At 33.3% G+C, this 26,285-nt stretch overlaps 1 protein-coding gene across 1 annotated transcript in view; it reads right to left on the bottom strand.

Moving 5' to 3' along the window:
- The window catches only part of LOC123674546 (cadherin-89D), a 57,792-nt gene that overhangs the window by 14,291 nt on the left and 17,216 nt on the right, over positions 1-26,285 (bottom strand). Inside the window, exons 5-18 of the mRNA XM_045609448.1 lie at positions 24,520-24,628; positions 18,907-19,109; positions 15,935-16,063; positions 10,413-10,806; positions 8,997-9,076; positions 6,926-7,192; positions 6,661-6,868; positions 5,001-5,159; positions 4,769-4,946; positions 4,445-4,698; positions 3,227-3,802; positions 1,961-2,689; positions 1,049-1,648; positions 292-428 (exon numbers count right to left, since the gene is read on the bottom strand). Of these exons, the coding sequence (XP_045465404.1) occupies positions 292-428; positions 1,049-1,648; positions 1,961-2,689; positions 3,227-3,802; positions 4,445-4,698; positions 4,769-4,946; positions 5,001-5,159; positions 6,661-6,868; positions 6,926-7,192; positions 8,997-9,076; positions 10,413-10,806; positions 15,935-16,063; positions 18,907-19,109; positions 24,520-24,628 (4,023 nt within the window). The remainder of the gene's footprint in view (positions 1-291; positions 429-1,048; positions 1,649-1,960; positions 2,690-3,226; positions 3,803-4,444; positions 4,699-4,768; positions 4,947-5,000; positions 5,160-6,660; positions 6,869-6,925; positions 7,193-8,996; positions 9,077-10,412; positions 10,807-15,934; positions 16,064-18,906; positions 19,110-24,519; positions 24,629-26,285) is intronic.

Genomic DNA, 26,285 nt, shown 5'->3' with positions numbered 1-26,285 from the left:
ATTAAGAAAATACTTTTCTGTTCGCTACCAGAACTACTATAGATATTGGTTTGAGTTTGCAGTAAACTTGATGCAAAAAGATAGGATCTTATTGTTATTACCTTGGTAGATCACAAGTACATAATTTTATGGACGTAGGGCAGAATTTTCATTGAGACCGAACTCGGTTAAGAAGTTAGTTTATATTCGTATTGTATTCGATCTGGTTTGTTAACAAATATATGTTGATGTTCCAACATATATTTGATTTTGCATTTTTGCACCTACAATCGATTACGAAGACATTTTTACCTGCAGACGTAGAATATGGAATCCATAATTAGCAGAAGCTGGTATAGCAGCTATGATTGGTCTTCCCATTGTGGTGAACTTGGGTGGATTGTCATTAACATCCGTTACTCTTACGATGACTTTTACTTCATTTAATCCTGAAATTAAATTCAAACCAATTTATAGAAAATAATGAAATAATTATTTCCAACTTTTTTTAGCTTTCAAAAGTACATACTGAAGGTACAAATGAAGAGATATCATTACTTGGTTGATAATGATGATATAAAAAATAAGTTCTTCAATGTTTCGTTCACGAAACTATCTTCTTGTACGCTATTGAAAACTTCGTCTCAGATTCTATATTGACAAACTTTGAAAACATCTAAGCTCCACCATTCCGGAAAACGAAGAATCCAAAGACCCATATTTATAACAATTTTTAAAAAAAAAGGTACCAAAATAATATTTTTCTTCAGTTGTACCTCCAATTAAGAAGTATTCTAGATATAATTTTTATATAATTACTTCCAAGGAACTCTCCACAAGAAGATGAAATATTTTCATGAAAATATTCGATTTCGAGGTATATTAAAGACCAAAAACTAGAAGTTATATATCTAGCAATATATATTTCAATCAGTTCCTCTATCGATGGAAAAATAATAAATAGAGTGTAATGCAATCAATATCGTCTTCGATTGAAGATAATTTGTATACCTTTTCAACAATATCTATCTAATTACATTACAAATTGAACTTTCAAAGATAAACTCACCAAGCTTTCCTAATCTGTCACTCGAAACTGGGTAAACCATCACAGTCATATCTCTTCGTATTTTGAATTCCTCCAGTTTGATGATGAGTTCATATCTAGATTTCTTCTCCCTATCTGGACTCATAACAACGAATAACGTTCCATTCCTGGGATCAATCTTGAAGATCTTCTTATTGTCGTCATTCTTCTCACCTACAATGCTATACCTGAACTTGTAGTTTTTGTAAAAATCGGTCACATTCAATGTGAGTAGTTTCATGGGTACAGGAACATTTTCCTCAACTTCTATCTCATAGTATCTATGGGCAAAAACTGGTTTTTCAAATAGTCGGAGGTCCTCAGGTACATCTATCACTTTGACGACCAAGAGAGCTGTTGAGCTCAAGCTTGGTGATCCCAAATCTGATGCTATGATAGTTATGTTATGGACTTTGTCAGTTTCGTAGTCTAGTTTTCCAATTGTTGTCACCACACCTTGTTTGGAATCAACTGTGAAAAGGTTTGATTTATTCTTCACGAAAGGTATGTCGAATAAAAGAAGACCATTGCCATTTCCTGTGAAATCGGAGTCGTTTGCAAAAACTCTTGTAACTGGTGTTCCTGAAATGATACATAATTTTCAGATAACATTCAGCTCATAAGTGAAGAGCTAATTAATTTCTATGGTTCATTGGCATGTTTCTATTCCAAAAAACATAAGCAGACATGAACTTCATTATCTACAATGAAGGATGTAAGGTAAACTGAATACAAATTGTCAGAATTAGAGCAATCGATCAGTCTTGAGATCAATGTCTCGGAAAAAGATTATACAATTTGAGGTAGAAATAGGAAATGATGATAATTTTTCTGAATAAAAGAATAAGAAATGCGAAAGATAGGTTCTCGAGGAAAAAATATCGCAATACTCACCAATAGGGCTGTTTTCGGCAATCGTGGCATAGTAAATTGGAATTCTATCTTGAACATCAACATCGTTCTTACTGGTTTTGGAAGATTTCAAAATATCATCGTAACCGTAGAAGGTCGGAGGATTGTCATTAACATCTAATACGTTAACTTCTACAAAAACTGAACTGCTCAAGCTCTTTCCTTTCTTTGGATTATCTTTAGCAATAACAGAGAATCGATATCGATCTTGGGTTTCTCTATCAAGCTGTCCGTTTATACTGAGAACTCCTGTACTTGATGAGATAGAGAATGGTAGATCATCAGTCTCATCCTTAGTGTCGATCATATAGGATATATTGGCATTGGAACCGAAGTCTGCATCTAGAGCTTCGATAGTACCTAGAACTCTCCTATAATAAGTCGATTCCTCTATATCGAAAGTGTACCAAGACTTTTTGAACACTGGAGGGTGGTCGTTGATGTCTTGTACCATTAGTCTGAGTAGGATGTGGTCTTTGAGACCGGCTTTATCTGAAGCAGAAACGTTTAGTCGAAATTCAGTTTCTGGTATGAGAGATTTGGCGACACCAACTTCACCAGATACCGAGTTTATGGTGAAATATTGCATTGAGTTTATAGGTTCTGCATTTTTATCGTTAGATGATTTCATCTCTGACACTATTTCGAATTTGATGATGGCATTTTCTGGAGCATCCACATCTTGTGCTATCAGTTTGACGATAGAGGAACCTGTAAGGTAGAAAGTTCGAAAGTAAAAGGTATTTCCATAATTTCGATATAGTTTTAATCATATTTTTTGTCGATACAATTGTATTTTGGAATACCACAGAATATAATTTCTTGAAATTGCTTTGATCTGGTGACTGTTTAGAAGCAAGATTTGCCAATAAAACTGTACCTTATCGAACGCAAAATCTATTGTTCTCAAGTGGATCAAATATTGTTGAGAAACACATGCATTGTATGGAAAAAGTATTAGGAATGTTTTCAAATGGTATGAAAAAGAAAAACAACCTATCCAGAAAATCCAGAATCCAGAAAAAAACGATAATCAATTTCAGCCTCAACAAACTCTGCAGAAAATCCATTGTATTTATTCGATAAGGATTTGGCCGACTTCCTTTTCAACACTCAAGTTATCACTTGTTTGCGGTCGTTTTGAAAACATAAATATAAAAGAAAAAATCGGTGATCAGTCTGACATATATTCTAACGATTTCCTGACTGTTAATGTGTTATTGCGGAAGAAAATAAAATCGAACTCACCTATATTGACGTCCTCTGGAACTGTAATCAAAGGTGAAGATTTTTCTTTAGGTCGTTTGGCTCTCTGATAAGCCTGCGTTAAAACAAAAACTCCTTCAGATCCATTTCCAGCTCTTTCAAAGTGGCCCACTCTATTACCCATCATATCAAATTGCAAAACTTGAATTCCAACCTCTTTGTACACATATAATTGGTAAATGAGGGGAGCGTTATCATTTTCATCTTCAACTCTGATGTTAAGTTTAGCTTCGCTGCTCATACCACCTTTGTCTTTTGCCACCAGCAAAAGGTTGAAGCTTTCAGAGTCTTCCCGATCTAATGGAGTATCTGCACTAATGAAATATACCTTTCCGCTGTTCTTATCCAAGCTGAACATTTCGCTACCATTTCCAAACATGGACACGGTAAATTGTCCGTTATCACCAATGTCCTTGTCGTTTACATGGATTAGGTAATCCAGGTCTACTTCTGTACCGGATACGCTATTTTCGGTTATTCTACCCTCGTATCTCGATCTCTCGAACTTGGGTTCATTGTCGTTTTCGTCATCAACAAATATAGTTACTTGATAAATGCCTATGGAATAAAAATTGAATTAATGACTCAAATACTTCAACATAACTGAAAAATATTAGATAGAGGAATTCTCATTCATTCCTGAGTATTTTTCAAGAAATTAACTTTTGAGCTCCTGTTCATTGAAAATCTGTTCAGTATTCATGAATTCAGATGAAAATATTATGATGAAAAATTAATTATGGATTTTGTTGATGTAGGATTCCGGTTTCAGAAGTGAATAAAATAGATAATACAAAATATATCACATTCATTAGTTTCATCTATCAGCCCTTATAAGCGTAAGTTAATAGCAGATCAGCTTAAATGTCGATGCGAACTTAACAGTGCCGAAGAGTCCTTTCAGGTAATACTTCCCTTAGAGGTATACATGTTACTAGATAAGATGTAGATGGGTTTATCATATCAGATCTCCTCATAAATAAACCAATACAATTATATGTAAGAATTGAAAATGGTTCTAACTTGAAAACTAACTCAAAATATAATGAATGTTGGAGTGAAAGATCAAAGTTACGCGAGTTTTATTTTATTAGCCTTATTATTATAGCTTGAATATTCATAATATGTTGAAGTTATTGAATAGTTTCATTCGGAAATTTTATTCGTTAAACAAGCTATATAATTTCATTTTCAACTTACCAGTTCCAGAAGCATGACCTTTGGTGAATTCTGCTATAACAGTGAGCCTATATACGTCTCTTATCTCTCTATCTAACGCTTTAATTGTGAAGAGAGTACCATCAGAAGTGATTGATATGTGATCTGTAACATCCTTCTGATTTGCAATTGAAAATTTGAGAGACGTTGTAGTTGTATTCTTGAAGCCCAATTTTCCTATCAGGACATTTGGTTGATTTTCCTTAACATGGAATTCTATAGGAGCTGAACTTGCCCTATTGGAAAAAAAGAAATAAACATAAAGATAAATCTCCTTTTTCTGTATATTCACTGGAGAAAACTCACTTCATCAATATTGTCTTTTCATCTCGAGGATCTACCACATGCACAGTTACGTTTGTTACTATGTACACGTCCTTATCATTCGTTACAACACCCTCAAAATCAAAATGCTCTCTTTTGAATTTGGTCAACTCATCTACCACTGTTATTGTTCCAGACCTTTCCTCTACAGCAAATGGTACTGAAAGTGAAAATACAGTCTGATTTCCTGTGTATATTTACACGACGACCTCACCTCCTTCATGATATCCATGTAGTAGGTCATACATCAGCTCTCTTGGATTTGGAATATTCGTGACACGAATTTGACCAATACTGGTACCAATTCCTACATTTCCTCCTACCCAGAACTCATATGGCGCACCAATGAAGTCTGGGAGACCATGATTATTATCTGTAAAATAACAAGTCAAAATAAGTCAAGGATTCTGAAATCTGTGCTTTAAGAAACAAGAAGCTCCGCTACCTTTGAAGTGGATTCGCATTTGGACTAGATCAGGAAGTCGATCTATCCCTAGGGAGCCTTTGGCTGCGATACAGAGGATCAACAAGCGTAATGTATAACAAGCGCAAAAAAGGTTTCAAGAAATTCTCAGAATCCTAATTCTTCTTCATTCAGATCAACATTGATGAACGTAGTTAACTATCAATTTTCTTGTGAAAATAACATAACTAATGTATTTTTTATGTTTCAAATATTCCCGAAATAATAATAAATAATTCGAAGACCACCTATTCGTTTTCGATTACTATAAAATGACTTTGTGAGACTTCGGAGCAGCACCTTCTTTAAGAGTTCCACATTTAAAATTATATCCTACAGTGCACACGGAAATACCGAAAAAAGTCTGGAAATTGTGGATTACTCAGAAACTTTTTATCAGATTTTTGCAAATTTCGAATGGCTTCTGGTAATCAGGGGCACGCAAATTTGAGCACAATATTTTCAAAATACCGAACTGAAGCGTACTCACAAAAATAACTTCGATTCTGAATCAACGTCTTTTGTATCGGATTTCGTGATAATTTTTTTTTATTTCGAAATTTTGAGGATGGCGTCCAACAAACATCTTCAATCTCAAATTCAACACTTGTTAACATATATTACCATTACCATTATCCATCTTATGAAGTGTTTCTATCAAAATTCTATATATGCAAAAAACTTAAACGAAGAAGTTAAATCCAAAAATTTCAAGATCCTGAATAATCTTTCTACATTCTTGTCGCATAATCGCATAAATGGACCAGACAGATCGAGTGCACCGCAATCTTTCAATTTATCTAGAACGCGATGATAGGTAATATCACTTTCTTTCTTCGAGATAAGTAGCTTGTCACTTTCCTACAGATCGTTAGATATGATAGTGCAAGTATCTACCTGAATTTCATAATTATCAGGATGCATTGGCGAAAGTAAAAACCAGATAATGAATGGGAAACATTTTTTCACACGGTGATTCATGACATCAATTACTGAAAATTGCATGAAATGAACCGCTTGCAAAGTACATAGATATTATATATTTGTACGAGATGAAAATGATATACCTACTCTATGACATAAAATGTACAAAACCAAAAATAAAAAGCGTTGGAAATGTTGGAATTGTTTCACAAAACTTGGCAGAAATGCTCAACAACTTAAATGCTGTAATTGATAAAATTGACATAAGGAATGTCGAAAAATAATACAGTGTTGTCATTATAACTATTTTAAATTGTATTATTATGAACTAAACTATTCCAAAACGAAACCTGTGAAATTTAAAGGGGTTCAATTTTTTTCTCGAATGAATCTAGAGGTTTCCAATTAAAAATAATCCATCAGAAAACCTTACTACGGACTTATAATTATGAAACATATTTAATTGATCAATTGAATGTTAACTCACAATTGGAACTAGGTGCCTTAACATCAACCGAAACGACTGCCAGGGCAGATCTTCTTTCACTTGGATTCAGAGGTTGGTCGAAAGATTCAACAAACAGAAGATGCTTTCCCGATACCAGAGGAGCGTGGTCAACGTAAAGAGACCCTGTTTTAGAATCGATGTTGAAAGGAATAGTTAAATTGGAAGCCTTCTGTATCGAATACATAACCTAGAAAAAATTGAAAATTTTAAACTGCTCAGTTTGAATTTACACATCCAGGCTCACCAAACCATTTCTTCCTAAGTCTGGATCAACAGCGTGAACTTTACCAACAGCTTCCCCTTCTCTGGCATCGGTGGTGATCATGAAATTATACAAATTGTTCGGTATAAAAGAAGGATTGTTATCGTTCGCATCCAGAAGTGTAACTTCAACGTTTACTGAGGATGAGCCGATTTTGTTTGTAACCATACTCGGCATTTTCTCTTTGGCGTAGACCCTCATTGAGATTGAAGACCTTTTTTCCCGATCTAAAACAGCCTGTTCCCGAACCTGTAATTGATGGAAAAAATACAAATAATATATAAATCAAAATTTTGTTCGAAAATTCTAATCAAAAATAGGGTGGGTCTTTCATATACATTTTTATTGAGCCTCTTCTCTCCTTAGTTATAGCCCCCTAAAGATGGCGCACAAAAAAGTAGTTTTCAATTTTTTTTTCAAACCAAGAAATTCACGAAAATCAAATTAAGCTGACATTTTATACGGGCACGAAGATATTCAAAAAAATTTTTGTTGGTGTTCGTCTATGATTCCAAGGGGTAGAAAAAGCTAACCTTCAATCTTGTTTCGCAATAACTTTTTCTAAATTCATATTTTACAATAAGATAATTAATTTTGAATAGACTGATCAATTCTAAACAAATTGAATAGGTTTGTTGTCATTTTTTGCTGAAAAATATCTAAAGAAAAAAAATTGTGGAGGCTGGAATTATTTTCGACCTTAAATTTATTCAATAGGCGGATGTCAAAATGATATTTTCATTAAGAACTGGTACAAATATAAAATAAATGTTACAAAAAAAACAATCATGAACTTTTCACGAATTGAAAACTACTTTTCGGGCGGCATCTTTAGAGGGCTGTAACTAAGCAGGGGGGGCTCAAAAAAAAGTTTATATTGAAAACCTACCCTATATTCTGACAAAGAATCCCCTAAATCTTTTCGGAACTATTCATATACACCCTGTATATGTACTCATATTTGACCATTTCCATAACGCTTTTTCGCTGGTATCATAAAGTTTCGATCACTCTCCATTTGGGTTTTGAAGTGTTTGGATAATAAATATACTAGGAATATTCTTCCATTGAGAATAAGAACCATTTAGGAAATCATCAAATAATATGATAGTGAGGTAACTATGATACTGAGGTTTTGAAAAATATCCATCGAGACTCCCAAATATGTAGTTAGTATTTCAAATTTTGAGAATGAGCTTGTAATGCCAGGGCAGATGTGGAGAGTCTGCTCTATAATTGTCACTCATAAGAGTGGATAATTGTAACCATACAAGTCTATGGAGACCAATGGAGAAGAAATTGCTTGAGCAGTAGAAAAGTGAATGTGCATTCAACTCGAGACACAATGTTATTCGTGTTCTTGTCCATATGAAGAAAAGTAGCGTCCTAATGTCTAATGGGACTAAAATGATATCCGTTTCAAATCATGGGAGAAATTTCAACAATTATACTTCCATTTCAGGGGACAGCACTACGTGTAAAAATGTCAATTTGAATGGTAATGTTTTATTGATGAATTATGTTCAAAGAAGTGGATTTCACGAAAAATTCATTGTCATGATGGTTAGAATCGACTCATTTGCGTTTAATTTCTGTTCACTTTCAGATAAACGATAGATTTCAGACTACTGCAGAGTTAATAGGCTAATAATAATTATCTGAAACCGAGAGTACTCTACTATAATCAATGAAATGAAGTCTACGGTTCATAAACATGATTATTAGATATTATCTTTCATTGCTACCACTCAACAAAAACCTATATAAATAATAACTTTATGCTGTAAAATATTGGTTTGAATAATCGAAAGAAGAAATAGAGACATTTTTTCGTAATAATATGGTTCCAAATCTTCAAGGCCAAGAATTCCTAGACAAACTAAATAAACAGGGTGATTTATTAGCTCACCAATAAACTTTGACATTTGAAAATTAATGTTATTTCAACAAAATCTTGATATTGAATTATGAATCACAAAATAACTATTTCAACCAACGGAGTAGAATTCTCAAAAAGTTTTTCGAAACATTGATGGAACAAAATTATACTTACTGTCAACCATCCAGATCTCGAATCTAGTGTGAATGCCCCAGTCTTGTCATCCAATTGATAGGTAAAGTCAGCATTATCACCTGAGGAAAAAAAATTATAAAATATTAGGTATTATGTAAATATTAGGTGTACAACTTTGCTACTACCGTTTTGCAATAGTTGGCTATAACAGTAAGTGGTAGTCGAAATGAATAGATCGTAGATGTCATACAATAAGCTTAAGTATTTGTTAACATAACGCCATCAAAATATTAGTCGATTTGTGTCTGCATCATTGAGTTATTCTCGATTAAACATATCGGCTTACGAGCCAAATTCTCGTCATTTTCGGGAGGATTTAAATTTTTTGCTTCAATATGACAAAATCTGCGGCTGAGACTCATCGAATGCTCTAAAATACCTATGGTGAGGCCGCTATTAGTGAAAGAACGTGCCGAGAGAGGATTCAACGCTTCAAGAACGGTGATTTTGACGTCGAAGACCATCATGGCGGTAGAAGAGCGAAGGCTTTCGAAGATGCAGAATTGGAGGCATTACTTGATCGAGACTCGTGTCAAACGCAACAAGATTTGGCAGGATCATTGGGAGTGACGCAATAAACAATTTCAAAACGCCTGAAAGTCATGGAAATGATTCAGAAACAAGAAAATTGGGTGCCGTACGAGTTGAAGCCGAGAGATGTTGAACGGTGTTTGTTGGCTTGTGAACATCGGCTTGCGAGGCGAAGATGGAAGGGATTTCTGCATTTCATTTTGACTGAACGAAAAATGGGTGCATCATGATAATCTTAAGTGCCGAATATCATGGAGATATCGCGGTCATGCTTCCACGTCGTCGGTCAAACCGAATATTCACCGTTCCAAGATCATGTTCAGTATTTGGTGGCACAAGCTCGGCGAAGTCTATTATGAGTTGTCAAAACCGACTGAAACAATCACATGTGATCCTTATCGAATGAAAATAATGTGTTTGAGCCGAACATTGAAATACAAACGGCCGCAATACAACGAGAGACATGATAAAGTGATTTCACAGCATGACAATGCTTGACCACATGTTGCGGAAGTAGTCGAGATATACTTGGAAACGTTGAAATGGGAAGTACCACCCCACCCGCCTTAATCTCCAGACTATTACTAGTCTCGATCACGGCCTGGCTGACCAACACTTCCGGTCTTATGAAGTAATTAAAAATTGGATAGATTCGGGGATCGCTTCAAAAGATGACCAGTTTTTTCAACGCGGAATTCGTACGCTGCCTGAAAGATGGGAGGAAATAGTGGCCAGAAATGGGCAATACTTTGAATCATAAATGTATAACCATTTTACAATAAAGCCCCGAATTTCGGAAAAAAACAGCGGAAGCAAAGAAGTACGCCTAGGTATCAATATTGAAATTCTTTCATAATCTCTTACCCTGATCCTGATCCACTGCAATTATTTGCAATACGCTGAAACCATTCGGGAGATTCTCGACTATACTTATGTTGTAAAAGTCCACTTCGAATTCTGGAAGATTATCATTCAAGTCGACAATCTCCACTTCCACTCTCGCAACTCCAGCTTTCAGAGGATTATCTAACTGTGCGGCTTGTATCTGTAGGACAAAGGTGTTTCCTGGAAGAGCTTTCTCTGAATCTAAATCAATTTCTCTCTCCAGGAATATGGAACCGTTCACGTGATCTTGAGAGAAGAGGTGTCTCTCATTTCCGGCAATAATATCGTATCTTATTGGTGCATCTATGGCCACATCTTGGTCGAAGGCGAAAATTGGTGGATCGAAATCTATGCGTTTGTGAATTATTTCACCCTGAAATGAAGAAGATGATTTCTATGAAACGTGGTTATTCAATGTTTCAGTTGTTATGTTATTCAATGTTTTTCACTTCCTTTAAGTTTTAGATGTCGAACTAATATCTGATTTGATTTGAGTAAGCTTTCATATAAATTGCTGAGAAATAGTAGTGCGCCGACTTCTTCTTCCTTTTTCGAAATATTTTAATAATATTTTTAGCATAACCGCATGTATAGTTCAAAATTTTGATGTGGTATAATAATAATAATAATAATAATAGTTTATTGATCCTTTTAGACAAACAAGGTATGTATAGGACAAGTCACAAATGCAAAAATAATAACAATTCAGACATTTTCTAAGCTATCATTATAGTACTCATTAACACTATAAAAACACTTCTTGAGAAGTAAAGACTTAACAACTTTCTTAAATTTAAACAAATTGAGCGACTTAATGTTACTAGGTAGATGGTTAAATAACTTAATACACTGGTACTTAGGTGACATTTCAAATTTTGATGTCTTATGTTTGGGAATTGACAATATTTTCTTATTCCTAGTGTTATGGGAATGAAAGCTTGACAATTTTACAAAACTTTCCTCATTTTCCTTTGCAAAAACCAAACATCTCAGTATGAAAATGGAAGACAGTGTCAATATCCTATTTTCTAAGAAAACTGGTCTACAAGAGGATCGTGGAGATACGTTGAATATCATACGTAAAATTCTTTTTTGTATAATAAATACTCTATCAGTTTCTGTTGAATTACCCCATACCATGATATTATACGATAGGTGACTAAATACTAAACTATAATATACATTCATAAGTGAGCACAAGGGAAGTAGATACCTGACTCGACTTAAAGCATAATAAGAACTGTACAGCTTTTTACATACTTCATCAACGTGTGAATTCCACTTTAAGTGCCTATCGATGTAGATACCTAGGAACTTCGTGCAGTTCTTTGATGCAATAATAGAATCTGAATGTCGAATTACAAGGGTACTATCATTATTCGAAATCGAGAAGTAAACGCATTCAGTCTTGTTCACATTTATCATGATAGCATTAACATAGCACCATTCAACGAAGCAATGAACCAATAAATCGCACAACCCCTGTAGCTCCTCCAAAGTATCCGCAGTAACGGCTAATGAAAAATCATCAGCAAACAAGATTGCTCTCAGTATCTTCATCGGATCTGGACAAGTTTTAGACTTATTAATAAACAATCTCAACAAATTCTCCGGCAGATCGTTGATAAATATCAAAAACAAGAGCGGTCCCAAGACAGAGCCCTGAGGCACACCTAACTTCAAATTATGTTTACTGGATGAAGAATCTTGAACTCTGACGGATGCAACTCTGCCCTCAAGATAACTTCGAATCCAGTCATGAAATACTCCCCTAAATCCAAGATTGTAACATTTGTCTAATATGAATTGAAAGGAGATACTATCAAATGCTTTAGAAAGATCAAAAAATAATCCGGCAACATATGAGCCATTATCGAGGCAGTCGTATACAAATTCAACAAATTCCAAAACTCCAGTTTGAGTTGAGCGACCTGATCTGAAACCGTGCTGCGCAGAGGTAAGCAGTTGAAACTTATCAAGGAATTTCATCATTCTATTGAACACTAATCGTTCAAATAGTTTGGAAAGACAACTGAGAACAGAAATAGGTCTATAATTACTAATATCATATACATCACCTTTTTTATGAACTGGAATAATAGTGGCCTTTTTGAGGAGATCAGGAAAAACTCCTGTGGTAACCGACATGTTAACCAAATAGGCAAAATGTCGACTGATATCAGGACCTATCAACTTCAAGATTCGCGCAGAAACAAAATCAACACCTGAGTCATTCTTAAGAGATTTCAATACGTCAGCTACCTCATGATCCATAACTGGATGAAAAAAAAAGTTATTATTCAGCATACATGAAGTAGTACATGAAGTGGACAATGAATTATTATAGTAACGGTTGAGGCTTATCTCCGCAACCGTTGTAAAATGGTTGGCAAACATCTCAGCTACAGTTTTGGCCTCATCGAACAAGACACCTTCAACAACAAGCTCTATGGTTCTTTGATCATTGCTTTTTCGTCCGGTCACAGTATTGACCAGATTCCACACTGTTCTATTTTTATTAGTAGATTTATCAATAAGATTACGGTGGAAATCTAATTTAGCATTTCTTAACAGATTATTATAAGAATGTTTGGCTGTTTTATACAAATAATAGGTAGATTCACTCCTGATATTGATATGTAACCAGTGAAGATTTTTCAGGTCTCGTTTCGCCGAGATAATTTCTGGAGAAGTGAATTTTTTGAGAACATTGGCATTATTGACATATCTTTTGATAGGACAACAAGTTTCAAAAGAACTTTGAATCAAATTAACAAACACTTCAAAGCATTCATCAACATGTGGATATTTATACATTTCCTGGAAATCACAATTTGAAATACAATATTCAAAATCCTTCAGATTTTGGGGACAAAGGTCTCTAACTAACTTCGATACATTATGATTTTTTAGGGGCAAATTTATTTGAAACTCGAGTGTAATACCCCGATGATCACTAATATGAGGTTCGTAAACTTTAACATTACAATCAACTAAATTTGCATTTGTTAAAACATAGTCAACTTTGGAGATTGATGTGTGGCCAGTGACATCCGTAAAGACCCTGGTTGGATCATTTGAGGAAACATTCATATTGAAACAATTCATTAAATCAACGAACAACTTACGATTTGCGGAATCAATTTTCAAAAAATCGACATTCAAATCTCCACACACAAAAATTACATCAGCTGAAGTGATGCAATAATTGAGAGCAACCGAAATCCTGTCCAGAAAAATCTCGAAATCTCCAGAACCAGGACGATAAACACTTATGATGGCTATTTTAACATCACATGCAACCACTAGAATTCCACTAATTTCACACTCCATTTCTTCGGAAAAACGCGATACACTTAGATTCCTCACAGATAAACCAGCTCTAATGTAGACCATGGATCCTCCGTGAGCTCTCGAGGGGCGGCAGTAGTAATCTGCTAGGATGTAACCAGGAAGAGTCATAGTTTTTACACTATAGGGATTACACCAGTGCTCAGCAAGACTTAAGACATCAGGTTTTTCATCAGTTAAAAATAATTCAAGTGCATCCAATTTATTTGAGACGCACTGTACATTCAGTTGTGTGATTTTCAATTTTTCCTTAGTAACAGCAGGCAGACCAGATGTTGAGTTATTTATGAAACAGGGTTCTTCATAGGTTTCGGCTGAAAAAAACGGTGGACACTAGCCCTTTTTGGCCAATTGGATGCGTTCATAGCTTTTTCATAATCTGAGCTAGGCAAAAGAACTTTAAACGACGAGTAACTCTCAGGATATCTTGAAACAAGTTTCTCACATTTGACATTAGAGAAATTTTTACTTAGAAAACTTTGGAGATCATCGGCCGTAATTTCGGGTTTAAGATTAGAAACATGGAATGGCCTGAATTTTTCAATTCCTTCAACGAGAGAATCCATTGAACTACATCCAATGATCTGTATTTTATTAGGTTTTTTATTCATCTTCCTTCGGGTGACAACATTCCACTCAGATTCAGATTTCTTCTTCACATCTACCATTGGGGAAACGACTACAGCTTCGTTAGAAATCAGTCCAATATCATTTCCGCTACTAGACGAGGCAACCGAGGATTCATTCGAAACGACAGATGTTCGCGCTTCAGACATCCTTCTCTTGGGATCTCCGGTTGATGACGAATTCGCAGGAGCAGCTGTTTCAGGATCCCCAACAACAACATTACTTCGCGATTCCTCGGACATGACGATGTTCACATGTTTATTTCGCTTATCTACTCGTGTATTTGTATTTATGTTCTTATCATTTTTCAAATATGGGTTGTTGACTACTTTGTTTTTATTATTTATTTCAGCTTCGAGAGTAGAAATCTTAAATCTTAGAAGCGAATTGTTTTCCATCAATATTGAGTTTTTCGATTCTAATTCGAAAATAATCTTGAGAAGGAGTTCATTATGGGTGGACTCGCTACTTATCATTTTATTGATACTGTCAGACATTGGAGACATATCAGCAGAGTTTAAATCACCCGAAGTTGATAAATCTTCTTTGCAGCACTTCTTTGCTTTATTAGCACAACTTGGATGGTAAACTTTGGTACAAATGTTACACTTTGCACCACTTTTTACTATTGTTCGCTTACAATAACCGCATTCAGGAATAATAACTTTTAGAGACTCGCTCGCACCGACTATCTTGCTTGACGACATGTTGAAGATCATCATATACTCCTGTCGCTTCAAAAAACTTCAATTCCGAAATCAATTAGTGAATTAATGAACTTAACTGGCACATTCAGACAAAAAACGTACCCAGAAAATGTCAGGTCCCAAGATATTTTCTTTTGAAAAATATCGCTTTTGGAGGGACTGATTCTTTTAATTTTCATTATCAAATGTCATTTCCAAAATGTCACGGTCATAGTCGTAAAACTCCGATTCATTTTGAAAAGATCAAGAATGACTCTGACCTTTCAAGTTGTGTAACTGGGTTCATCTAAATGGTATCATCTAATTCTTCCAATTAAAATTCAATATTTGTTCCTCAACTTTATCATTCGAAAATGTTCTAGTTTCACCTGTTATGCGAGACATTAATGATTACCTATTTTTGGCCAAGAAACCTGTTTTTTTTTTATATTAATTTTATAACTTGCGGCTTATTTTATCTTTCGCGATTTACATATAACGAATGACGAACGATGTGTTGAAATCTGAGGATCAGGAAATGAAAAATATATTCTTATGAAAGAATGCTTCGTGAATTTCTATTGAGATAAATCAAGATTCCAAAGAATTGAGTTAATGAATTAGGAATTTATTGACAGCATAGGTTATAATTTTTGGTTCCTTATTCATCCTGAATTTCTATTCCTTATTCGCAAACCTCATAAATGTTGGATGATCTTGTACTCAGAAAATACTCTTAATACACTTTGCTGTTGTATCCTTATCTTTATATAATACGATATTAATACGAAATATTAAGTTTTTTCATCCATTTTTATACTTGAGTGTACTACTCACATTTAATGGATAAAATTCAGATATTTTCGTCCGATATACTCCTTTGGTGAACTTTGGACTCAAATCATCATTATCCATAACCAGAATACGGATGGTAGCATTTGCAGATCTCGGTGGTACTCCCCTATCCTGTAATATATTGAGAAAAATCGAATGAATGAAGTATCAATAAAACAGATTGTTGAAACGGAGATTCCAATTATAACTTCAGAGAAATATCATTACAAAGGCATTACATAGTTTTCATAAATAAGGAAATTGACCTATTATGTTGTTACTTGGTAAATCTCTATTGAAAATGAAATTATGTAAGGAAAGGTGAAAGGAAGTAGAACTGACCAATAAATGCTATCGCAATTCAAATCAATTTTTTAATTATTAAATACAACAATTACAATCTTCCATTATCAGCGTACCGGTTGGAAAATGTTGGCTTCAATGGGATATATTGCATCATTTCTTGTTTCCAAAGCAATTCGTATAGTCTGAAGAATTGGACTGTGTAATGACTATATATTCTTTAAATTCTATTACAATTATAAAAAAAAAGTTTAGTCTAATATAGTTTTATTTCATTCAAATCAATTTCAAAATCTTATCCACTTCATATTACAGTAGACTCTCGTTAACTCGAAATACCACGGGACCAAGATTTTTTGTCGAGTTACGTATAGTTCGACATAAGCGTAGTTCGAGTTATACATTCATTCTTGATTAAATTCGACTTACAAGATAATAAGATATAGAGGTGAACCTAATGAGAATTCAAGTTATAGAAGTGAAGAATAGTGATATTTGTTCCCTATAGTAGGAGTAGATCGTATACATGTTCGATGAATTTACTCAAAAATGAATTGAAAATTCATAATGAAATAGACCAACGTGTTGACAAATGCCAATTGACAAATTCTGAATATTTTAAGAGTTTGTCTGATGAAGAAGTCTGATTTAGACCCCAAAACGTCAAAAAAGGTATTCAATTCAACATTTTTTCCAACCTGACAAGTCCTGACAAATTATTGCAATTATATACGCGTTGGTATTTTGTTCAAATTTCTTAAGCTTGTTTCAGCAATTGAGAGTGAAAACTCTACATAAGTTCTTCGTGAAAATTACAATCTTCCGAGAGTTCTCTCAGAGGCTTAGAAGAGTCAGAATAAAAAACACTACACAAAAAATGTGTTACCACAGCCTTTACAAAACTAAATAATAAACAAAATCAAACTCGATGAAACCTCACGATGCAATTATTGTATCATTAAATATGCTCGATCTACCAACAAATTTCGACTTCTGCGGCGGAATTAACTACTGACTTCGAGTTATGGAGGTAATTTTTTTGTGTTTTCGACTTAAAGAGATAAAAATGTTGATATATACGTAAAATCACTTCGAGTTAAGCATGGGAATTTTTTCGGCTTAGACAGGTTTTTCCAAGGGGATTGAAAATAATTCGAGTTATCGAGGATTTCGAGTTAACGAGGTTCGAGTTGACGAGGTTAGAGTTAACGAGGGTTGAATGTATTTCATTTGAAAAACGTGAAAAATGATCATATCGAACATGTAAGTATAACTTTGTATACAGGGTGATTCGAAAGAACTTTAACAGATCGCAGGAGGTGATTCCTCACAATATTCTAATATGAATTGTCCAAATAAATATAAGTCCGGAAACGCTTTGTTTACAAAATAGAAGGTGTTAAAGTTTTACCCGAAAGTAATGACATCAACAAACGAGAAAACAGAATATGAATAGGTGGCGCTCCCTACAAAAAACTAAAACTATTTACTTGAACGTCAAATTCATTTTCTAAGCATTTTTGGTAAAAACGCAAAATAATGGTAATAACTTCAACACGCATCAATTATAAGACTTGAAATTATCAAGTCCAAATATCTAGAAAACGGTTGCTTATTGCGATTTGTAACAAGGGTAGCTTTTTTGGTAGATATGATAGAGAATTCGATCTGCATAAGAGAAAAATAGGCACCCTCTACGAATGAGAGCAATAATAAACTCAGACACCTCAAAAAACCTCTCAATACCAATTTTGTGCTCGTTACGAAATCTGTTGGGCTTTTAAAATAAAACTTGAAAAAGAACTTGTTGAAAAATTTTTTTTTGCATAACATGTGATCCTATTTTTTTTTTTGAAAAACAAAGAATGAACAAAATTTTAGCCTTGAATATTAACATAGTTGCAGTTGCAAAATAGCATAGTCGCATATTCCAATCCAAAATATGCAATTAAAGCTCATATATACATTTTATGTATTCTTAAATATCAAACAAGCATTCCCTACTTCTGTTCAATTTAATTGCTTTATGCAACATCATCTTCTTCGCGGCAATAATCGATTATTCAACCGTTCATTAATCTATGCGGAAGTCCAATAAAATGCATTCAATGAGGATTCCGTCGAGAATATCTTTATGGATTACGAAAATGAAATATTACGGTAGTGGTCAAGAAAGCGTGTAACTATGGCATGTTATCGGGTATAAATTGAACCAACATAATTTTTCTGATAGAAGCTATCTGATCTTCTTGGTCTGGTGATTAGAAAAAAGTAAAAACACTGTGACGATTTGCTTTGGTTGTTAAATCTAGTTTATGGTTGTGTAATAACTTCGAGCGAATGCTATCTTATTTAGATAGGGATTAAGATTTGCATTTAAATGAAACATACAAAATAAACAACTCTTCATCGTATAGTAATCCTATTGCACATCTCAATTATATGGCAAACGATATTAAAAATTACAAATTGCGTTATGGCATCAAGCTGATCACTTCTTTACGTTTAGTCTTATTAATCAGTTCTTAAACCAATCCATATCCTTGGAATAAAACGATGGAACTTTATGACGGTAATTTAACAGCCCCTTTGCTACTATTTATATTCCATTCACAATTGAATAATCTATTAAATCTCTTGTGGAATGTTTGTAATAAATCTTTTGAACCTACCGATGCAGAAACTGTTAAAATGAATTCCCTGTCGCCAGTATCATAGTCGAGAGGTTTCTTCAGGGTTAAATATGCTTGATGACTGTTATCCAAAGCGAATTTTCCATCTTGATTGCCAGCTACTAAAGCGTACTGAATATCAGAATTTGGTGTATTAGGTTTGTCTCTGTCGACCGCTCTAACTCCTCTGAAGAGTGTTAAACCTGAAAAAAAAGATTAATATGAATATCTCATGTCTATTTCCAGCAGATGAACAAAAAATAACTATGGAATTCGAATTCTTTCAGACTACTAGTCAAATTACAAGAAAAGCAATATTTTTTCACGGAAATGACGGAAGAAAAAATTTGATCTTCATTTCGACACATATTTGCGTATTGTTTCTGACTCAGTCAGAAAAGGAGAAAAAAGGCTTCTCAGAATTGAGATTTTTCCTCCTCAAAATACATTTCAATTTGATTCCGTGCCTGTCGGCCGATCTATGTCTACAAACATTTGTAAAATCCTATAATTTAATACCAGTTTAATTTACATTGCGCGTTGCGAATGCGCAAACATTAAATTCACAATCTTCATAATGTTGCATCTTAATAATAATAAATGTAATATTTGTACATGAAGTGTAATGGTAGTGAATGTAATGATCCATGTAATCGGACCACAATGGACTATATTAAAAAAAAAATAAAAATTAATATTCAAAGGAAAAATTTAGCATTCACAGGGTATTATCACTGAAAAATTTTGCAAAACAATAAGAGAATTTCATCCAACGAATCAATAAAATTTAATTCATTCCAAAAAGTATTTAATTTGCAATCAACAATTAGGTATCAAGTTTATTTGCACTGTCGCATATTAATAATATGTTTACAGGATTCACTGAAGTATATTCGTATGAAATTTAATAGGTATTGTTATTCGGATTGTCGGCATACTTCAATAAAAACTCTTGAGAAGAACAGGTTCTATCAATTGAAAAAATGGCAAAGGAATCGATCTAAATGGAATAAAAAAAATCAAATATTTAATGTAATATTTCTCAAGACTTAAGAAAAACATTACGAAGATGTAATACAAGCGATCAAATGTTTTATCGTACCAAATCAGAAGGAAATTGAGACATCAATAGATATTTTGAGTTCAAAATATAAAAGCGATATTCACAAAAAGAAACATCATTCACAGAATGAAATCATTCATTTCCACAAATTTTGTAATAATTTAAAGTCATTCAAAGTTACTCTTCCAAATATTTCAACTCTGTAACAAATTCATTTTAAAATATTCATATCAAATGTGTCAGGTAAATGGATAAAACAATAATATCTAAACTTCGATGTATGATCACTTTTATATTTTATAGAATGAATCTTACTAGAGAAACTGGATTCTGACATAACAATTTGTCAATGGAAGTGCTGAATTTTTCTCCCATTAGTTTCAATTTTTTTTTTTAGTGATTTTAGAATGTTATTTTCAATTTTGATAATTTTCTATGAGAAAATTCCTCTTTTTCACTTTGATATTAATTTTTTCAATAAAAATTGAGTATTTAAATTTGTATCGTTTTTATTGATTTATTCGAGCAGAGTATTATTGAATGTCGTATGTTTTCCTATTCGTTTTTTTTTCCTCCTTGATATTGGTTCCCACCATTCAATCATTTTAATGATTGAAGTAATATGAATCGAGTCTTTTGAAAACTTTCGATGAAAGGTGTTCAGAAAGAGTTACCCCTCAATTATCTCTGATTTTCCATAAGGGCTAGGTCCCCCTAAAATTCGACATAATAAGTCTAAAAGATGAGCAGAACTATAATTTCCTTTAACTTTGGCCTCATCAAAAAAAATCCGGCCCCCTCTTGGCCACCCCTGTTTTTGAAAGCTGGCGTCCCCACTGTAGGGTATTCAAATAAAAAACAACAGAGCTAATAATCAAGGATTTACATTGTTCATCAAATTACAAACTCTCACCACGATATTAAAATATGTATTTCCCTAATGTCATAAATTTACGAGTAGAAAGACAAAGTCAGAGTAGAGTTGATATGTCGGAAATTCATTATTTATCCGTTCAATCCAAGGAACGATCAAGTGAGATCAAATCGATAAACCTTCTCTACTGATCTACTCTCTCTTCGACATACAACCTGCATCCGTTTAGTGCAAAAATAAATAATCGCATTTTCCCTACGTTTAAATGTCTGGTGAATATTTATGCGTAATCTTGGAATTTAAACAATTTCTCTTTCTCAGTACAATAAAGACTGCCGGCTGTTTGTGACGGAATGAGAACAGACTAAATAGATTTATGATAAAACGTTCTCACTTTCAAATGGCAGCACTGTGATTACTGATGAGAATCATCTGGAAATTGTAACTTTTCAATCAAACTGATTTATATTGAGGTAAGAGTTCTCGAGAAGAACAATTTCCTCTTCCCTATCATGATATGTGAGAATATTACCTATGTGAAATGTATTCTTATCAACAATAGAAAACAAGAGACAAGACAAACAGAAAACAAATAGTGCGATATAATCTTTATATCATTACAATATGCAGTTCCTTAATTGTGTTCAGAAAGAAATTGAATCAGTCTTGATATTCTTGAGAACTTCCATGAATAGTACTTCCGATTTTTTATTCGAAAAATGAGTTATTAATGAACGTTGATATCTGAAGAGGTTCTGAGATGAATTTTTGGTTCCCACATAAGATATTGGAAAGTGGTTCCTGCACTTTCTTGGAATGATTTTGAAACAAAGGATTCTATAGATACATAGCTCAGAGTAATGAACATAGATAGAGGGAGCCTATGTCATTTTCAGTGAACAAATTTTGTCCCCAACATGAACTATCAAGGTCGACACTCCTTTTATCCCATGGTGAATCAACGTTTTATATTAACTCAAAATGTATTGAAATAAATAATTAAATATGTCAGAAATTCAGAAAACAAACTTCAATTGAACCAAATGACGTGAAACAACCGATGATCATAGGAGAGCAAAAGTTGCTGAACCTTGGATTTCAGCAGGTAGATACAGAAAAAAATTAATATTCTGCTTAAATATCACATTCCAAATATTCAAATTTGCATATTCAATCGGGAGTCACTCAAATAAATATATTTCATTCAATATAATATACATTCATAACGATATAATAAAATTGTTGTTTTGAAAATATATCACAATCTGGCAACGTAATCTAACCATGTTGGGGACATGTAAAATTGCGTATACCCCCTCTATCTATGTTTATTAGGTACTCTATGATATACAGTAAAAGATGATTCGCTTAGACAAAAATCTTTTTATCAAAATTCTATGGTAGGTTCTCACAAGTATAGGGAAATTTGGTAGTGTATGCAATTTTTATTCGGAACTGGAAATCAGAATCTCTTGGAATAATATTTGTTGACGATTAACTTTTTCTAATTATTATTTATTATTAATAAATGAAAAGATTATGAGTTCATTATTAATGAATGAAAAGATTATGAGTTCATTTTTAATAAAAACATATCGTTTCCAATACTATCTACGTATATTATTGACATTTGGCAGATCTAGTATTATCAAGGAAAACGAAGATCATTCTGGATTTTTTTGTTGAATAACACTCAGTTTCACGCTTATTCTAGAGTTGAAGTCTCCAGAAAAAACTGTTCACAATGGGTAGTTATTGCAGTTTTCACTAAGTTTTGGATTTTCGTTGAAACAATTTCATATTCAATGATCTCATCCTTTTGCATTCGAGAGCACTGTGAATGATATCTAGAAGAAGTTTTTCTTTCGAACTCAAGAGGCAATAAACTGCGGCAGACTCAATTTCAAACAATATGATTTCAGATTTCTGCTCGGAAGATGAGTTTTGACAGGGAACACTACAATGTGGCTGCTCAGTTCAAAACAAAATAAGAGATATTTCTTCTTACATATCACCGACTTTTATGGTGTTTTCACATAATATCCTTAAACAACAATCTACATTGTAGAAAGTGAATATTTTTAATATGCGAATGAAAAAAAAATTGATGATATTTACAATGTACCGGGTTTTTCACCATAATTTGACCCCCCCTTTTAACTTTGTTACTGAAAAGGGTACAAAAAAAAGTTTCGTACAAAAGTTTCACGAAATCGACTAGTGTTTTTTAAAAGGATTTCAAAAAATGAAATATATACAGAGTGGGCAACATATTGATTTCAACTTCATTTTTTCAAATGGAACACCCTGTATATTTTTCTATATTTGACTAGCTCTTTTTCCCCTGATTTCAAATATATAGCATATGTTTGGCCTATCTCTCTTGTTCTGATTACCACAGAGTTTCAAATTTTAAGAACCACCTAGCATGCTAAGTAATGAGTTTTCAAGTGGAAGGCTGCGATAATTCAAAATTCCCTTTTTTGAGTTATCTCGTAGTTAACGATATATGACATACGTTTTTCACTATAAATTGGAATTCTAAAAAGGGCATTTTGAGTTATCGCAGCCTACCAATTGAAAACTGATTACTTAGCATGCTAGGTGGTTCTTAAAATTTGAAACTCTGTGGTAATCAGAACAAGAGAGATAGGCCAAACATATGCTATATATTCGAAATCATTTCCATTTGTTCCATTTGAAAAAATGGAATCAATATGTTGCCCACTCTGTATATATTTCATTTTCTGGAATCATTTTAAAAAACACTAGTCGATTTCGAGAAACTTTTGTACGAAACATTTTTTTGTACCTCTGTCACTAACAAAGTTAAAGGGGGGGTCAAATTGTGGTTAAAAACCCGGTACAAATATATGATATTTATATATTTTTAAAATATTCGTTAAAAAACCTACCAAAAGTCATTACAAAAGAGGTGAAACTATAATTATGTGAAAAAAATAATCGACTGTCTACTCATATGCTCTGTAAAGAGAGAGAAGTTAAAGTGAATGTACAACTTCGTACAAAGTTTGGTCATCGCATGAGCGCCAAAGGGGAAAGAAATGACTGATTCTCATAAAGCCACGTTTTGGTAATCATAGTTGCGTCAAGGGGTAATAAAAAAATAATCATTTTTGAGGGGATTTTTGAATTGTATATCGGTATCTTTCGGCTATAGTCAGATAAATAAACTTATATCATATTATTATTTTGTTTCATGATTTAATCTCAATTTCTTTAGGACGTGACATTATGTTCAATGACTTCGATTCTATGGATGCGGTTTTAAAATAACTGTGGCATGATATCAATTATATCGAGGGTACACATCCAAAATTTTGGCAGGATGGTTTGGTAGGACTCTGCAAAACTATCAACTCAAAAGTGAATCTCTCATTCCAAATTCAAATATTAACGGTTTGCTTTTTTTATCATCAACACAACTACTACTCGGTTTCTAGAGAGCCAATTAAAAACAGAAGTCATTTCTTCGTAGGATACTAGATACCTAACCTATATAATTTCTTCAGTTCTGAACATAAATTCAATATAATTGAATATCTCATTTCTAGAAACATCGTTTACGGCCACACTAAACAGCCTTCAACCAAATAAGTTGTGTAGGCATCTAATTACAGGCATTTGGAAGAACAATAAGGTATTAAATACTCACCAACAGGTGTTAACTCATCCACAGTGATTCTGTACGGTGTGCCAACAAAAACGGGTGCATGGTCGTTCACATCTTCCACGTAGACGGTTACGGACAACGAGGACGTAATCTGCATACAAAAGAAACTGTTATCCGAAATCTTTGCATGGTGTACTTGATTTTGTGTATGTTGCAATGGGAAATATTGATGCGAGTTTTCATTTAATTTCGGACAAATTACAATTTGACCGGTCTCCGAAGGATTTTCGGTGATTCATTGTGTTATTAGAACGGAAAAACTTGATAATAATTTTTGTAAAAAAATATTGATTCAATCTATATGAAATGACAATATTCCTGACATACGGTGAAGAGATTTTGGGATTTCAAAATTCAATAGAAAATTTGTTTCATCTTCTGGCGGTTATACGATATTCAAGAAACTTGGCATGAATTTGTTTTGTTATTATTTTCATTCTCATTTTATTTTGATCGAATGGTAATATTTTCAATTGTTGATTAAACTAAATTTACCTTGAAAATTTCTAGTATTCAGAACATTTCGAATAATTTGTTAGAGCTGAAGATTATTCAAATATTAAATTTAAATTCATTTTGAAAATTTCTAAGGCGAAATGCATGCGGATTTTCTATTGCCCACTAATAAGTAGAAGTGGTATGCTATGTAATTGTTGTTTTCAAGTGTTCTGAATATTCTGTTTCCTGAAATATTGCGTTGTTGGGATGCTTTACGAATACTGAGTTTTTATTTTCTTCGAAGGTCTGTAAAATCCTATTTCTCTGTAGATGATTTCTTCTTTGTATGCTTCGTTCGGGCCTTTGGTAACCAATACCATTTTCCTGTATTTGTTGATGAGCTATTAACTTAGTTAACTATAATTATAATTAATGACATCTGAACCTAACACACTTTAACTCTGTCATTGTGTATAGCCATTTTAAATCTATTGCCGCAACAATTGTTGAATGTAAAACAATCAATCATTCGAAGATGTCATTTGTGCATTCAACAGAACGGTGGACATTTCGAACACCTTCTTTAAAAATTATTATGTTATTTTGTTTTGTTCTAAATTGTTACTTCTAAAAAATATTCAATTTAAAATTATTACAAATTTGTTTCTACATGTTTTAGAGATTACAAAAATATGGATTTGGCTTTAAATGCGTTTTTCTCTGAAACGGTTGCCCCTTGCAACTTAAATGAGTTATACCTTTTTTAACTAGAAAAGTCAGGGGAATCGATTTTTTTTAGTCCAGAATGACGTACAGGGTAGCACAGAAAAGTTGATACGGTTTAAAGGGGACGAAATGATTGCCAGTGGCGCAATCAGAAAGCTCAACACCATCATCACGTAGAATATAGAAGATTGTCAATGTTAATTCTCCCATATAGTATAACGATTATTTCAGAATACGTTCATCAGTTTATTGTTTGGTATCAATTCACTGCCGAAATATTTAACCAAATAGGTTACAAGCCCAGAGAAACCAAAATACCTAAACTGAATTGTATGCTGTTAGTAATCAGAAATGAGTTTTTCGTTTTCTAAAATCGAATCTCTCAGTAAGGAAAACAACGACACATGGAAGATTCATGGAGGCTCTGTTGGTAAAAAAAGACGCTTGTGCTTATGTTTCTGGTGGAAGACCAAAACTCAAATTGAATGAAAATGATGACAATTCGAAAAAAAATTGGAAATATGGTTGAAGGATGATGGCAATGCGAAATCAGATATAATTTCATCAATTAGTTAATTTTGTAT

This window comes from Harmonia axyridis, chromosome 3, assembly GCF_914767665.1.
Source record: "Harmonia axyridis chromosome 3, icHarAxyr1.1, whole genome shotgun sequence".
In the NCBI taxonomy this organism is placed as follows: Eukaryota; Metazoa; Arthropoda; class Insecta; order Coleoptera; family Coccinellidae; genus Harmonia; species Harmonia axyridis.
This window is presented reverse-complemented; position numbering and strand designations above follow the sequence as displayed.